Genomic DNA, 16,042 nt, shown 5'->3' on the forward strand with positions numbered 1-16,042 from the left:
AATTGTTTTTGTAGCAAGGATTGGAGTGACATCTAGTGGCTAAATGGTAAAACTCGATCTACAGAATGCAGGCAAATGCGCGGTAAATATATTTATGCGTTTTGTGCGCTTCTTTACCGGCCATTTAAAAAATCTTACATTGAGATAAATACTAAATATATCTACCGGCGCAGGTTGACAAATCGATCATGGTGTCTATTTTCCAAACTATTTTCTTCGCAATAAATTTCCGTTTCGTGTGTATCTTTCTAAACATTGCAAGACTTGCAAGAATAGGATTGCAAAAATAGGATCAATTGAAATGCATAGGTCATGTATGTATTGGAACAGGATGACTTGTGGCTCCAATAAATTACTTTTTTGCAGAAAGACGACATTTGAGGAAGGAAGAAAACAATCATCAAGTTGCATTTTTTATTTGCGTCTAGGACTAATATATTCTTTGTACTGCATGATAAGCAGTGTCATTCAATATGACATCGTTTCAAAAGGGAGCGTCAACCGTTATTTGAACATCTACGTAACAACAAAACAGTCAACAAATAACAAGTTTGCGTACTGCATTTATAACAAGCGAACAACGGCTGGTCAGCTTAAAAACTGAATAACAACGCGTGAAAACAACAACCAACATCGAAACACACAACAGTGGCGTTAGTTTTACGCATCTTATAACAATTCAACAGATTTGTATCAAGAAGTTACTAAAACATGTCTACCGCGCGCACCCCAACCCTTCAACTAAAATCCCACGCAGTTCAATCTACCTTGTGGATTGACCTGTGATTCTGTCAGGATTATTCACTGAGCAATAATGCGTCATACGCATTACGCTCAGTGCCCTAATATGAACGTAATCCTGTACCCCATCCCGACATTAGATTCGAATGAAGCAAATCCGACATAAACTATCGAGTCGCCCCTATGCCTGTTGAGCTAGTTAGATGTCGAGTTTGACCATCCCGACATCACCTGTCGAGTATTGAACACCCCGACATCATCTGTCGTATATGAACATCTCGACATCACCTGTCGAATATGAACATATCGACAGCCCTCACATTGCACCGAGCTCCTAACTACCTAGCTGTCGAACTGAACGGATCCGGGTGCCACCAAGGTGAACAGGGACACGGGGCAGGCGCTGTAGGTCACGCTGCAGTCGTTGCCCAGCAGGCCGTGCTCCTCGGCCTCCAGGTAAACCTTCAGGTCGTCGTGGTGGCCGTTTGTGTGACGCGGTCTGTGGAGGGAGAGATCATTGGTCAATGGTCAGTGAGGGAGAGGACCATAGGGTCACCGTGTGATGAGACCTGTGGAGGGGATAAACCATTGGTTATTCTAGGGGATGACGGGTAGTTCATAGGGGTCATCATCAGTGTGGCATGACCTTTACGTGGAGGATAGGCCTTCGGTCAGGTCAAGGGAAGGCCAGCTTATAGAGGTTATCGTCAGTGTGGTGAGATGTCAGAAATGGAGGAGAGAACAGGGGATTAGTTCCTTTCTGGGGTAATTCTTACTCCACCTGCTTTGAAATGAGAATAAAATTAAAAGGATTATTCCTGGGGTTCTCCCAGATTTAGCCGACTTTTCACGGGAATAAATAGACATAGGGGCATTCCATGTCAACCGGGACAGCCAAAATCGGCCACCTCTGCGATTTCGTTCAAACTTGGTATACTTATTGGCTATTGGGTGAAACCTCTGAGGGTGAAAGGATTTTGTCATATGCCCTCGGGCTACAGAGATACAAGTCGCTAAACTTCTGCTTTTTGAGCAGAATTGGACGTGTATTGCAATCTTGAAAGATCTATAGCTTCAACATTTTTGAAGCTATTAATTTCAAACAAACTGAAACGTGTACATAAGGAGCTATGCTAGTAAAATTTGACAATTTTTATATTTTTTGGTGATTTTGAATTTATTTTATTTTGAATTAATTTCTTAAAATGTAATTTGTGAAAAATGGGTACCCTTCGATTTTGCTCAAATTTAGATATTGTCTTCCACTAGACGTAAGGCATACGTGCTGAGAAAATTAGAGTGGGCCAACGATAACTTTGGATGATATAGCAACAAGTAGTGCAACGTAGCACGGGCGGTGGAAGGGGCCGATTTCGCTAGCTCCACCGGTTTATCGCCAATAACTCACGCCATAGTTATTATATTAACGTCAAACTTAAAGTATCTGTCTAGAATCGAATTGCAAATCTTCCCGTGCAAGAAATAGGTAAATCGGTCCACAACTTTTCTTGTAATAGCGGTGTAAAGTCAAACATTCCTGCCGGAGCGGCTCGGCGGCCGGCGCCGGCCGCTGCCGCCTGAATAGTAGACTGTGCCGGTGCGGGACGGTTCCATCTTTGCACCGCGCTTCTTACCGCTGATTATGACCGATTCGTGTCATTTTTTTGTGAAGGCTTAAAAATGTACAGGCAATCTAATGTTCAAATAAATACGAAAATCAACTGGTAAAATTAAATTTTTAGGGTGCAAACACAACATGTGACTGACGTTTCCCGCGTCGGCCGATCCCCGCCTCTGCCGGCGACATCTTACTCTTAGCCAGCCACTAACTGCCAAATTTATGGTAATATTAACTAGAGATTCTCATAACACTACAAATGTCGTATAAAGGGAGAAAAAGGAAAATCGGCCAGTATCTCTTAAAGCTATGGGCGTATACACGCAAAATAGTTAGTCACCATAACAAATTTGATCACGTTTAACCTCATTTGATCTTGAATATATTGATCTAGGGCCATGAAATTGGCACACGATAAAGTTCCCCACCGCCCCACCCACAATTCAAATTCCGTTTTTATATACCTTTTTTGGCTAAACCGGGCTTTTCTCCCCTAGCGCTGGGAGAGTCAGGCGTATTTCCTTTTTGCAACTAAAGAGAGGCGCTGCTCGGAGAATGCCCAATTTCATCATTAAAAAACTGGCTTACGATGACCAGCTATCTTCGTGGCTTAGTAGTAAGTGTGCCGAGTGTACCCACCTCGAAATCTAAAGGTCGCTGGCTCGCAGCGGGTGAGCCTGAAGTGTTCAACACGCATTTGTTTTTTAAGTAGCATCTGGCCAGCCGGCAACTGTCGTGAGGGCAATGTTCGTATCTAAGTAGGTAGCATTTGGCCAATCGGCAACTGCCGTGAGGGCTGTACATATTTACGTGTGTTAGATTAGGTCAGGTCACGTCAGGTCAGGTTAGGTTTGTTTGCTTTGGTTTGGGGTAGAAAGAAGCATCTCCGGGTAGCGCCTCTCCTTGGTTGCTAAAACGAAACACGCGAGCGCCAGACATTACGAAGTCCAAAAGACGGCTACGTAGACGTCGGCCCATTCTGGATTTTTTATATGATGTAGCTAATGTATAAGAGAATAAAATATGTAAAAATCAGCAAAATCGAAGGGTACCCATTTTTCAGAAAATTAAAATTTATTTTTTGAATTTTAATTAGGTTCACTAATTAGTTAATTACGTCAATATTGTTAGCCTCAAATTAAAGCCTGACCTATTCCCTCCATTTCACACTTTGTCTCGTGGTGATATGTCTAAAACTTCAATGGTTATGACGCTTTAAAGATGATAATGTGCCTTGCCTAAGTCAATGTTTGATGACGTGTATCTCGGAAACGTGACGTCATATCTTGACAAAAATATGTCTCCTTTCTTTTCACATATAGATGAGTAGTTTCACAAAGTTTCGCAAAAATCGGAGGAGGTGAGGTTCAAAATGATCATTTTTTGTCCCACTTGACGTGGAATGCCCCCATAGTCTGAAAGACACCAAACTCTAATCAAGTCAGACGACCAGTGAAACTCGCAACTGTTGCGTCGTCCGTATGTAAATTCGCTCAGCCAGTGCCCCGTTTCGGGTTAGTCCATCTCGTTTCACATTCTCCTAGGTCAGTGTGCAGAAGGGGTGACGGGCCAGTTTGCAGACAGCCGCCCCAGTTCCGGGCACATAAAGGGGTCACTGCCCTGAGCGCCACGAGCAGGGCGTCAGAATTAATTCAGAGATCCAACGGGCTACGGTTCGCCGCGTATTGAGTTATGCAAAAGACGTGTAGCGTGCATCGTAAGTGAGATCACTGGATATTAAGACTGGCCAAGGCAGACGGCGTTCACTACCACCGACGTATCGAGATAAAGTGCAAATACGTGACGAGAGTTGGCCGATTCAGACCGGCAGTGACTGAAGGATGCAGCTTTTGAGACGCCTGGACATGAGGAATGGCAAGGGTGTGCCGTGAGAGCTACCTGCTAAACAAAACATGAATGCGGTCTCCGAGCTGACTTGATATCCGCCCAACAGTAAAATTCACAACTGCCGATCAGCCGTGCAAGAATGTGAATTTATTTGAAAGGGTCAGCATTAATGAATTTTGACCCACATTTCAACTGGCAAAAGTCCACAACTTCCGCGCAGTGACTCTTTGACAATGCGTGGCTCGTATCGTAATGCTGAATTAGGCATAAGCACTGAAGTTGCGGGGTCAAAGGATTATTCCCCCGTTAGTAAAATTCTGATACTTTTTAGGGAGCTATAAATTATTTAGTGACAAATTTTTATCTCGTCATTCACGATTTTTCATTTCAAAATCGCTCATAACACTAATAAACATCGGCCACTTATCAGCTGTGAAAGGATATTCCCGAAATCATATATCACTTTCACCCAGGGGTCCAAACATAAACAGGTGGGCGCATCTGAACACATCTGAAAGCGCCTTACGTTTGTCCCCATTCTTTTGCTCGCACTAAACACCGCTCTATATGCAGAGCTGCGTCCACGGGCAGTAGGCCCCGTCATATTTTATAAAATTTTTGGAAGACCAGCTCCCCTGGTGTTTTCCCATTGCTTGTTGGCCCAATAAGAAGTGTGCAAAATTTCAGCTTCCTAGCTCAACGTTTGCATCTGCCTCAACGGCCTCGAAGTTTGCCTCATAGGGCATAATGGTGACTGCAATGCCGGTGTTAGCTGCATTCTCCCGGCAGCGGCGTTCCTCTCACTTCCTTGGCACAATATCGCCACGGATCAACTGCTGCCCCAGCAAGAGATGAGCAAAACTAATCTTTGCCTTCGCCCCCCCCCCCACACACACACACCCCTCCCCCTCCTTACCCTCCCCCCCCGCCCCGATTTTTTGTGCATCGTTTGATTTTCACGCATTGTTCACGATCACTTTCTGTTTTTTTTTTTTTTCATAATGCCTAAATGCTGATTGAGACAAATATCACGTCGGTTTAAGATAGTGTCTATCTTAAACATGCATGTGCGTATATTAATATCGACTCAATACTGCGGCGACGGCAAACTGATAACTACGAACGACAGCAGCAGCCAGAGACCAGGACGGCGGGCACGGCACTGGTGACGGTGACGGGCACCGGTGTCACTTACTATAGTCGAGCCTGCGTGTCCGGTGTCGTGGCCTACCTACAGAGAGAAGGTTTTCTTGCGCGGCTTTTTGGAAAACTCCTACAGTGCGGTCTGGGAGTGAACTCCGTAGTCCGCACTATTCAAAACTCAAGTCATTTCTTTCCATGCAACGACATAATATGAGGGCGCCTTTAGCGTCCAAAGGGGGGGGGGGGCAAATTAAAAGGTACAGGAAAATGGGCTTGACCTGAATGCCCGCGAATGCTGGATACGGCTCTGCTCTCTGGAGGGTGAGGGGCGTCATGTTTTTTTTTTCGATGGGACGCCCAATCGCCTGTGATCTTCAAAGGGGCGCTTGTTACGCTTTGCAGATGCGTCCGTGGTATTGGCTAGTGTGCCGAGCGCCCTGATAACGCTATATGTAAGGCGCGCTTTAGCACTATCAATACCCACGACCCGTGCACCTGCGCCCCACACAAACCTCTGACGCAAGCAACATGGTAGTGGATTGCATACTTCATAACATTATTATATCATATTACATAACATTATATTACAGGGTGACACAAAAAAAACGGTCATCACCAAAATTCGAATAACTTCGGAAGTTTTATTCAGATCATCACCAAACTTCGGCCACTTTAGGTCACACCTATGTAGCAGACATCCACCAAGTTTCAAGTCTTCACTACGAACACTTTTAGTACAGTGTGTGTTCTACGGACGCTCCACAATGTGCTCCAGGTGAGCGCCCCGGCGCTGCAGGGCGTAGGCACACCTGCATCCGGCGGGCAAAGATGTCGATAACCCGATGGCTGTGCACTTTACAGAGTGCAATGGCCTCTGGAGACAGTGCTCAGGGGGTGTGCTACCCCTGAAACGTTATTCTTATCGAGTTATCGACAACTTTGCCCGCCGGATGCAGGTGTGCCTACGCCCTGCAGCGCCGTGGCGCTCACCTGGAGCACATTGTGGAGCGTCAGTAAAACACACACTGTACTAAAAGTATTCGTAGTGAAGACTTGAAACTTGGTGGATGTATGCTACATAGGTGTGACCTTAAGTGGCCGAAGTTTGGTGATGATCTGAATAACACTTCCGAAGTTATTTGAAATTTGGTGATGACCGTTTTTTTTTGTGTCACCCTGTACATAACATATTATGTGCGCATCATTCAGAGTACCTATATGACGTGCCCCTTCCGAAAAAAATGTTGCCCCCTCTTGATCACTCGGTACGCCATTCAACACCACCGACGTGTCTCTAAAACGTATCAGGCGACCCATTGAAGATCACGGGTGAGTGGGCGCCCCATTCATTATCGCTGGAGTCCCTCTCAGAGCATCCGCCGCAGCAGTAAATATCACTGGCGCCCCTCCAGAACATCCCGCGTCCCCATTTTAATATTATTGTCACCCCTCCAGAACATCCCGCGCCCCTCTGAACGATGACGCCCATTCCGGGGGGCAGGGCACTCGGCACACTTGTCAACACCACGGACGCATCTGCAAAGCTTAACAGGCGCCCCATTGCAGATCACAGGTGATTTGGCGCCCGATTGAAGAAAAAACCTGGCGCCCCTCTTGAATTTTGAAAACTGTGGAGCTCACTCCCAGACCGCATTGCAGGAGTTTTCCAAAAAGCCGCGCAAGAAAACCCTCTTGCTGTAGGTAGGCCACGACACCGGACACACAGGCTGGACCATAGTAAGTGACACCGGTGCCCGTCACCGTCACCAGTGCCATGTCCGCCGTCCTGGTCTCTGGCTGCTGCTGTCGTTCGTAGTTGTCAGTTTGCCGCCGCCGCAGTATTGAGTCGATATTAATATACGCACATGCATGTTTAAGATAGATACTATCTTAAACCGACGTGATATTTGTCTCAATCAGCATTTAGGCATTATGGAAAAAAAAAACAGAAAATGATCGTGAACAATTCGTGAAAATCAAACGATGTACAAAAAATCGGGACGGGGGAGTGAGGAGGGGGAGGGGCGTGTGTGGGGGGGGGGCGAAGGCAAAGATTAGTTTTGTTCATCTCTTGCTGGGGCAGCAGTTGATCCGTGGCGATATTGTGCCAAGGAAGTGAGAGGAACGCCGCTGCCGGGAGAATGCAGCTAACACCGGCATTGCAGTCACCATTATGCCCTATGAGGCAAACTTCGAGGCCGTTGAGGCAGATGCAAACGTTGAGCTATGAAGCTGAAATTTTGCACACTTCATATTGGGCCAACAAGGAATGGGAAAACACCAGGGGAGCTGGTCTTCCAAAAACTTTATAAAATATGACGGGGCCTAACGGGCAGGGACTCCGCCTCCTTACGTTACAGAGAGAGAGACGGAGAAAGAGACAGAGGGAGATGTAGGGAGACGCGGGCTATACATCAGCCCTGCGCGGCGGCCGGGACCGTCTCCGATACAATCACGGCGCCACTTTCCCCTCGGTGACTGGGTGGGGGAGGGAAGAGGTCCCATAATGTCCCGGAAGATAGACGGGACGTACGAGCCCACGAATAAATTATTTAAAAGCCATCCCTCTAAAGCATTGTAATGCCACAGCTTAACCGTAAGTAGATGTTTGTTGACTCACAACCACCATGTAGGTCTGGTTCGCCTCAAGAAGGGACCTAGGACAGTAAGTGTTAATACCCATGGGTAGAGGTCGCAGCCAAGCCACTTACACTAGCGCCATGTTAAGCAGTTCTCCGACGACTCCGTCGTAAACTAGAGGTGTGGCAGTGACCTCACAGATGGCGCGCAGGAGGCAGGATCGGCCGTCCAGACCCATACTGGAACCAGAGCAGGAAACGGCCGTCAGACAATGGTCACAGGCCGCTGGTCAGTAAACGGTTGCGGGTTAACAGCTGTACCTACAGTTGATTATTAGCGGTGAGCGGTTTCGAGGAAATGCCTGGAAGTCGTTTGGAGAAGATGTGGAGTTATTTTTTACATCGAAAGACTTTCAAGTAAAGGCCCAAGAAATTCGATTAGGATCATGACATTGCCACCGTTCCGTGCTTCTATCCTCAGGATACTGAAATCCTTCTCCTCCACGCCGCAACCCCCCTCCGGACTGGACAGGCAACTTTATCTCATGCGGGCTGCTCCCTTGGAGCGGCACCGCTGCTCCCAAGGGAGCGCACCCCGTAGCCGGGTGCAGTGAGTGCCTTGGGGCTGGGTGGCCTGTCCTCTGGACGGGCTCAGCCCCGGTGACTCACTAGGGTGCCTGCCCAGACCAATGTCTCCCCTATATCCTATCATCCTCCCAACTCTGAAATGGTCTTATTGGACCGAAAGGGCCTAACCCAACAAAACAAAACAAACATGACATTGCCACTGCGGAAAAATAAAAGACCACATGAAAATAGCCACAAGAAACACATTCATCTTCAAGCAAGGTCCACGAACAGATCATCTAGTACAGCCTTCCCGACGCTCCACCCAGCTCCCGACAAACTCACATGGAGAAGACGTTCTCGAGTCCCTTGTAGATCATCTTCTTGTCGCGCACCATCCTCTTGTTGCGGTGGTGGACCATGCGCTTGCTGCGGTGGCTGTGCAACACAAAGTCCGTCTCTCCGGCCACCTCCCTGTTGAGGGCGTCGTAGGGGGAGTGGTGGTAGCCCAGCTGACGGCGATCGTGGTGCTCCTCTTCCTCCTCCTCCTCCGGGAAGCGGTAGAGGAACTCTGACTCAAACACCAGATCCAGCTCTGAGGGCCAGGCGGGGGAGTGTCAGAACATCAGAGTCAGCTCTCCCGGAAACGGTAGAGGAACTCCGACTCAAACACCAGATCCAGCTCTGTGGGGAACAGGGGAAGTGTCAAGCTCTCCTGAAAACGGTAGAGAAACTCCGACTAAAAGAACAGATCCAGCTCTGAGGGAACGGGTGGGGAGGGAGGGTGTCAGAATGAGACACAAGAGGTTCGCCTCCGTACGGAACATATAACGGTAGTGTCAGAGCGCGACGCTCGAGGTCCAGCTCTTTTTGGGTGAACAGGAGAGGAGGAGGTCGGAACAAAACGCGCGATACAGCTACGTTCAAACGAATGAGGTGACAGTGTCAAAACACAACGAACAATGCCCAGTTTCTGTTAGGACGAACGGTGTTTTACTGACGGTGGAAATGTGTCACAGATCTCGACAGGATGTTGTGAGTATAACATGTCATCTGCATTTTGATGTGACTGACTGTAAATAGGTGCGATTTCCCGGCCATCTCCTCCCGCTCTGCCCCTAATTCCGCCGTGTCTACACCTCCCAGAAGCGTGTATCTGTCAGTTAGCGCTCTCTCCGTCCAAACACCAATACATCACGGCGCCCGACTCATCACCTCCAGTGGGCGATAAATATTCATCTCCGGGCCTCCTCTGCAGAGGGCCGGCGGGAGGCCGCGGCCGCGCGTGGCTCCTCCCGCCCGGCAACAGGCACCGCCCGGCGGTCACCACGTGACGCTGGCAGTGCCGGTGGAAAGTGGCGCCGTGATTGTATCGAAGACGGTCCCGGCCGCCGCGCAGGGCTGATGTATAGCCCGCGTCTCCGTCCATCTCCCTCTGTCTCTTTCTCCGTCCCTCCGTAACGTGGCACGTGTCTCCAAAGCGGGCGCAGCTCTGCATATAAAGCGCTGTTTGGTGCGGCCAGAAAAGAGTGGCAACAACAAACTTTCAGATGTGTTTAGATGCGACTGCCTCTTTATGTTTGGACTTGTCCGAGAGAGTGATTAATGGCTGCAACGGTGATTTACGCGTTCCAGGGGTTCCAGAGAGTGTCGAAGAGTGGAATACAAACACATAAGTGCTTCGGTATATCGCTGACGTTTGAAAGCGACCAACACCTTGCCTTATTTACTCTGCCTCCCGCTGATTAGTCCTTATTTACTCTTATTAGTCTCTGCCTCCCGCTGTCAACTCCTACCGCTTCATTTCGTCCCTTCTAAAACAGCATTTCCTTCTTCCATCCTTCATTTTGCCGTTAGCCTCTCCACTGGACAACCAGTCAGCCATGTCCTTGCCCTCCTCCGAGTCCTCCCGTTACCCTGATCTATCTTCCCTGCACCCCCTTCTCTGACCCCCCTCCCGGCTCCCTACCCCTACCCCTCTCGCCTCTGCCTACCTTCCTCCTCATCCTCTCCCTGGTAGAGCAGCCAGCCGAAGCGGGGCGCCAGCGACAGGATGGCGCCCCTGGGTACGGCCAGACTGAGGTCCTCCAGGACCGTGGTGCGACGAGACCGGTTCAGCAGCGCCCCGGAGTCGTGGACGACGTCCAGCGGTTCAATGTCCAGCATCGGGGCCCTGGGGGTGTAGGAGTCAGTGTCAGAGTCAGTCAGAGTCAGTGTCAGAGTCAGTCAGAGTCAGTGTCAGTGTCAGGGTCAGAATCAGTGTCACTAAAACGGCATCGGGGCCCTGGGGGCGTAGTGTCAGTGTCAGTTTCAATGTCAGAGTCAGAGTCAGAGTCAGCGTCAGTCAGAGTCAGGGTCAGTGTCTGAGTCAGGGTCACTAAAACAGCATCAGAGCTCTGGGGACACGGGTGTTGGAGTCAGAGTCAAAGTCAATACCATATGTCCAGCATCGGGGCCCTGCAGGGGACACGGTGTCAGATTGAGTCAGAGTCAGAGTCAGTGTCACTAAAACAACATCGGGCCGTGGGGACACAGGTGTCAGTGTTATAGGTGAGGTCAACAACACAGCGTCGGGCCCTGGGGACACAGTGTCAGTGTCAGTGTCAAATTCAGTGGCAAATAACAGTATCAGAAACAAGGCACACCGGATAGAGCAGATGCCTTATTTCATGTACCTTATTTTTGATACGGTTTTTATTTCTGATTTACTACGTTATACTGTGGCTGTGCTATAAAACTTCTTATACGTTTTCATGCAAAACAAGTGGTATAACAGCTCAGGGACGTGCAAAAGCTGAGGCAATAGGCCAAGGTCACCGCTGAAGTTACTCAACGCCGACCCGCACCGGCTCGCTACTCCCACCCTTTAGGCTTGGCTACACTATGCGTTTTCTTCGTGCGTTTTTTTTTTGCGGGTTTGCGTGTTTTGCGTGATGTCGTTAAAGAAAAGCAACAAAATTACGTTTTTGTGATGTTTTTTACCTGAAATTTTAGTTGACATAAGAGTTATATTAACTTTTGTATATAACCAATGCAAAATTTATATTATTTATAACTTTTTTTCTAGAACGATATTACGCAAAACACGCAAACCCGCAAAAACGCACGCAGAAAACGCATAGTGTAGCCAGGCCTTTTGTTTGTGATCGGTATTCTTTACTGTAAGTCTTATGGTTTTCTCTCAGAGCTGTTGCTGAAGTCAATGCTTTCTTTGAAAATCCAACAAATTTAGCAAATTAAACCAATAAATCAACAAATCATAGGTGTAATCGCTTCATTGCAATATTCACTATAACCTTTTTCGAAATGTCCACTATAACCACTAGTGCTTTCCAGATTTACCAGAACCTACATTCATGACGCAAAACTCATTCGCAGGCGGCAGAGTCCTAAAAATTGCTACGAGATAGCCCGTAACTGATGCCTGAAATACGCCTAAATTGCCTGGGAATTAGATTGGCATGCGGAACGTCTAAGCGCACCAGTTCTTACAACATTTGATTAACGCTCACAAATACCAGCAGGCCGCGCTCGCGACCCGCCGTCAGAGCGGCTCCATCGGAGCTCAGCGTGTGGAATGTGGCGCGACCCAGATCGTTTCCAGTCCACATATTTTACGAGGATGTGCCATTAGGCCCGAGGCCGCCAGGGCAGGAGAGGACGTTACACAACCGGGAGCACTTTTACTTTTACTGGTGGATACAGCGTGCGTAGACGGAGACCCGGCTCTGGGGAAGGACACGAGTGCCTTTTGGAGGTTTGACATCGGTCTTAGGGCTACAACGTTCGTTTTTACTTTAACCCTCGCCCGCACATGGGGGGGGGGGGTGGTTGCCACTAGAAGTGGCAAAATGTGGACCCGAGGACCCGGTCCAAAGAACCAGTCTGGACCCATATGGGTCTAGACCGGTTCCTGGAAATTTTATGACGGGTCCAACCGGGTCCTACCATAAACTATACATCATGCACGCTACACATTATTGCAAAATATGAAGTGCATGAAGTGAATGTTTCTTTGCACACAGTAGCTCATGGGTATTCCCAGTGGGAAATAGGCTGTTTTACAAGATGCAACTTATGACACCTACAAGTAGTTTGTATTAATTGACTTTTGGGGAACGGGTCCAAATGGTTCCGATTCCAACTAAGACCGGGTCCGACTGGTTCCAGAAATGTCCAGCCGGGTCTGGTTCGAGTCTGGTTCCCAAAATTTTCATCTTTTGCCACCTCTAGTTGCCACCCCCCCCCCAGGTAGTCTTTCTGCTCTGCACTCAACATTTTTGGAGCTAGAAGGCTGATTTTTCGTATAGCTGCTCCTCTATCCTTTCTTGATGTCCACCGAAAATTTCAAGTGTCTGTGATTTTTGGTTTCGGAGATATGACCTTGTTTTTTCAGGTCATGTCATGACCCAAATGGCCAATTCTCAACATCTTTCGTTTTTCGTTTGCCATGGGCCTTGTGAGCTTTTGACACCTTGATTTCGGCCTTTTTTGCCAGTTTCACCTCCCAACTATCATGGAACATGTTGTTCGACGATGTACAGGTGTCAAGGTCAGGGTCAAGGTCAACCTAGGTCATCTAAGATAATTGCGTTTTAGGCAAGCTGAATTTACTTTTTGTGAATTTTTTTTGACTGCATTTTTTGGTCAAAGCTTCTCAGATCATGATTTCATGTAATATGGACACAAAAACAATCGGTGCACACAGCAGTATACACACAGACACACACAGACATACAAACACATATAATTGACCTTGACCTAGCTTGACCTGAAATGACCTCAGCAGCAAAAATCTGGTCGGGTAGTGTGAGAAAGAGGTTCTAGCTGGCTTGGCACCAGAAAACAGCATCGTCATCGGTATATGATAAGCAGCGCACTTGATATCCAACGGTGACCTAAAACAGCAATATTTTTTAGTTTGACCTGACCTGGAAGGTCAATGACTGACCTGAGAAGGTAAAACTGGGTATCATTGGATTCGTCTCTTCCCAAAGAATCTTTTTGGTCTTTACCGCTAAGCTCTATCTCCAACAGGAACGAAATGGCGCGGGGGGGGGGTGGCAACCACCCCCCCCCCCCCATGTGCGTTCTAGGATGGGAAAATGGCATGTGCGGGCGAGGGTTAATCCTGGACAGAGCCCAGCTGAGAACAATTTCGGATGGAGCATTGGGGACCTGGGGTTGGCAGATACGCTTGCTATCTACTATCCACCAAATTCCAGTGTAACCAAGGGCTGTGTAAAGATTTGCGTTGCATTTTCATGCGTTTATGGAAAATTGCCGAAAAGAATTGGCATTTTATCGCCTTCATTAAAGATCTTGTAATTGACGTAAATGGCTGAGCTCGTCACCTGGTAAAACTTGGATGAGAAGCGACGATACGCCAACTGATGGGACGGAGCGACGACAGGAAACACACACACCGGCAAAGGGTCGACTGCGGACTCTGCACTTGTGCAGGTTAACCTAATTAACGACGAACAGTCAGAGGGTTAACAGGAGTAACGTACGATCTATCTCTACGATAATAAGTACGATCTGTGGAAGATATTCCACTGCTAGACAGACCCAGCTACTCACAAGGTGTGCACGCTGCTCTCCGCCGCCGCTGCCGCCGCCAGGAGTAACACCGCCGCCATCCGGCAGACCGTTCCGAGCCGCTCCATGTCTCACGCTGCTGCGGGGACCTCTCAGTCCTCTCAGTCCTCTCCGCAGTGTCCTCCGAGCTGCGCACGTGTTCCTCCGAGGCCGGATGGCTGACGTCTGACTGCCCCGGTCACAGAGCCGCGCCGCCCCGGACGGAGAGAGGACGGGGAGCGGGGCAGAGCGGGGAGCGGTCACGGGACCGCCGCTGGTCCCCAGGCGGGTCTGTTGGTCCTCGGACCGAACGGGGCGTGACCACCGCGTGTCCGGAGTGACGCAAACACAAACAGCTTCAGTGAGGCCGCCACCGCGACAGTATCTAGTAACATAGTCAAAGTCTTCTTAGGACTTCCTGAACAACTTGTAGGAGGCTGAGTGTTACTCTGTTCTGCACCGCAACGAATTTATGTCTATACAAATTTTTACCTTATAATGAATGAATCCGTTTATGTTTTTTGCATGCCTTTTTAGGCCACCGTTCTATTCACCTATTAAAAAGTCAAATTTTTGGCTAACCGCGAAACATCATAAGGATAAGATAAGACAGAGATTTTCGAACGCTAAACACATAAGAAATTAAAACCTTGGTAATTGCATGCTTTTTTGCCCTCAAGTAATATAAAGTTATCAACACCTTTCCAGTTCAAAGATACAAACACAGAGGACTAAAATAGTTTTTTTCCGGCACCCAGGGCATAACCTTCGCCCGGATGGGGGGAGGGGGGCATTTTTGACCACACCTACCAGTTCTTTGCATGTGTAAAGAAAACCGCAGCGCGTTGTGTCGCGATATTTGTTATAGCCTATATGATGCGTCAATTTCACATCTTGTGTTAGTTTTTGACCCCAGGTCACATGAGGTCAGAACGTCAGAAGTCGTTCAGGTGTCAGTCAGCCATTTAACCGTGAGACTTTTTCTCGCCACCAGTCACCAGGGCTGGCAGTGTGTGGGACCGCGGCGATCAGCCAGTGAAGCGGCTAACGCTTCACGGCAGCCTCAGCTCACGATTCCCACATTACCATTGTCATCTCCCTCTGACTACATTACTATTGTGGTCAGAGGGAGAATGGCTGGGATCAACAGTGCGGCTCAGATTGTAATTGACGGCTCAAGCTGGCAACGGCACCCCCCCCCCCTCCCCCATCTGTTTTGTGCATAAGAATATGAAGCCATCCGAAATGAAAAATTAATGTCCAAAGAAGACATTAAAAAATGCGAGTTTTTTGCTTTCGCATTACCATTACCTGAATATTTCCTCGCCTTTAGTTTAAGTTGTACGTAAGTATTTCAATTTTGAGGTATGATTTTTTTGTGTTTTAGCGCTGCCATCGGTCCCCATGGCCTATTTCTGGCCAGGCTGACTCACAAATCAGTCTCAAACAACTGCCAGCACTACGGCATATTCTGAGTAGTCTCTCTGTTCGGTATGTTGATTTATTTAAAACTTTGCGTAGAATTTTGACCGGTTTAACTATGTCGCTTAGTTTCTAAAAGTCAGATTGTCGCCACATTTCTGCATGGCAAGAAGCACGGTATAATGTACGCCCTCCAGCAAAAGAGTGGTTGGTTAGCCTATGTGCTTTTGGTGTAATAACTTTGAATGACAGAGACACTCCTTTAAAATGACTCAATAGAAATGAGAAGAGGGTTCGTGCACACACTTCGGCAATGGTTTTCAACAGCCATTATACGTATTCATCAATGCAGATCGCTCACTGTGATGTTGGCAACCAACCACTAAATATCTGGAGGGCCGTACAGCCGGACTCGCGTCTGAGAAGAACCTATTGCCAACAGCGTTTCCTTGGTGACAGCCGGTGAGCAATGTCACAGTGTGACAGCTGCTGCCAGCCGGCTGATCCGGTCTATGTGACAAGTTGTTGTCCGTCCTTCTCCAAG

At 48.2% G+C, this 16,042-nt stretch overlaps 1 protein-coding gene across 1 annotated transcript; it reads right to left on the minus strand.

Annotated features, from left to right (window-relative positions):
- Positions 1–400: 400 nt before the first annotated feature.
- On the minus strand, positions 401–14,264 carry LOC122393562. Its single transcript, XM_043389741.1, has 5 exons — positions 14,080–14,264; positions 10,491–10,669; positions 8,842–9,091; positions 8,062–8,169; positions 401–1,240 (listed from the first exon to the last, which is right to left on the minus strand). Exons 1-5 carry the CDS (start codon positions 14,163–14,165, stop codon positions 1,084–1,086), a joined length of 780 nt encoding a protein of 259 aa, XP_043245676.1. The 5' UTR covers positions 14,166–14,264; the 3' UTR covers positions 401–1,083.
- Positions 14,265–16,042: the final 1,778 nt, after the last annotated feature.

Source organism: Amphibalanus amphitrite, unplaced genomic scaffold (assembly GCF_019059575.1).
Source record: "Amphibalanus amphitrite isolate SeventyFive unplaced genomic scaffold, NRLGWU_Aamphi_draft 000542F_arrow, whole genome shotgun sequence".
Taxonomy (NCBI): domain Eukaryota; kingdom Metazoa; phylum Arthropoda; class Thecostraca; order Balanomorpha; family Balanidae; genus Amphibalanus; species Amphibalanus amphitrite.

What these genes read in the sequence shown, in the direction of transcription:
- LOC122393562 (XM_043389741.1), bottom strand. Translation starts at nt 14,165, where the DNA reads ATGGAGCGGCTCGGAACGGTCTGCCGGATGGCGGCGGTGTTACTCCTG. An exon ending in GGGAGAGGATGAGGAGGAAG is followed by an intron (nt 9,092 to 10,490) that starts GTAGGCAGAGGC and finishes CCTGGCCCTCAG; the next exon opens with AGCTGGATCTGGTGTTTGAG. An exon ending in CTGCTTAACATGGCGCTAGT is followed by an intron (nt 1,241 to 8,061) that starts GTAAGTGGCTTG and finishes CTCCCTCCACAG; the next exon opens with ACCGCGTCACACAAACGGCC.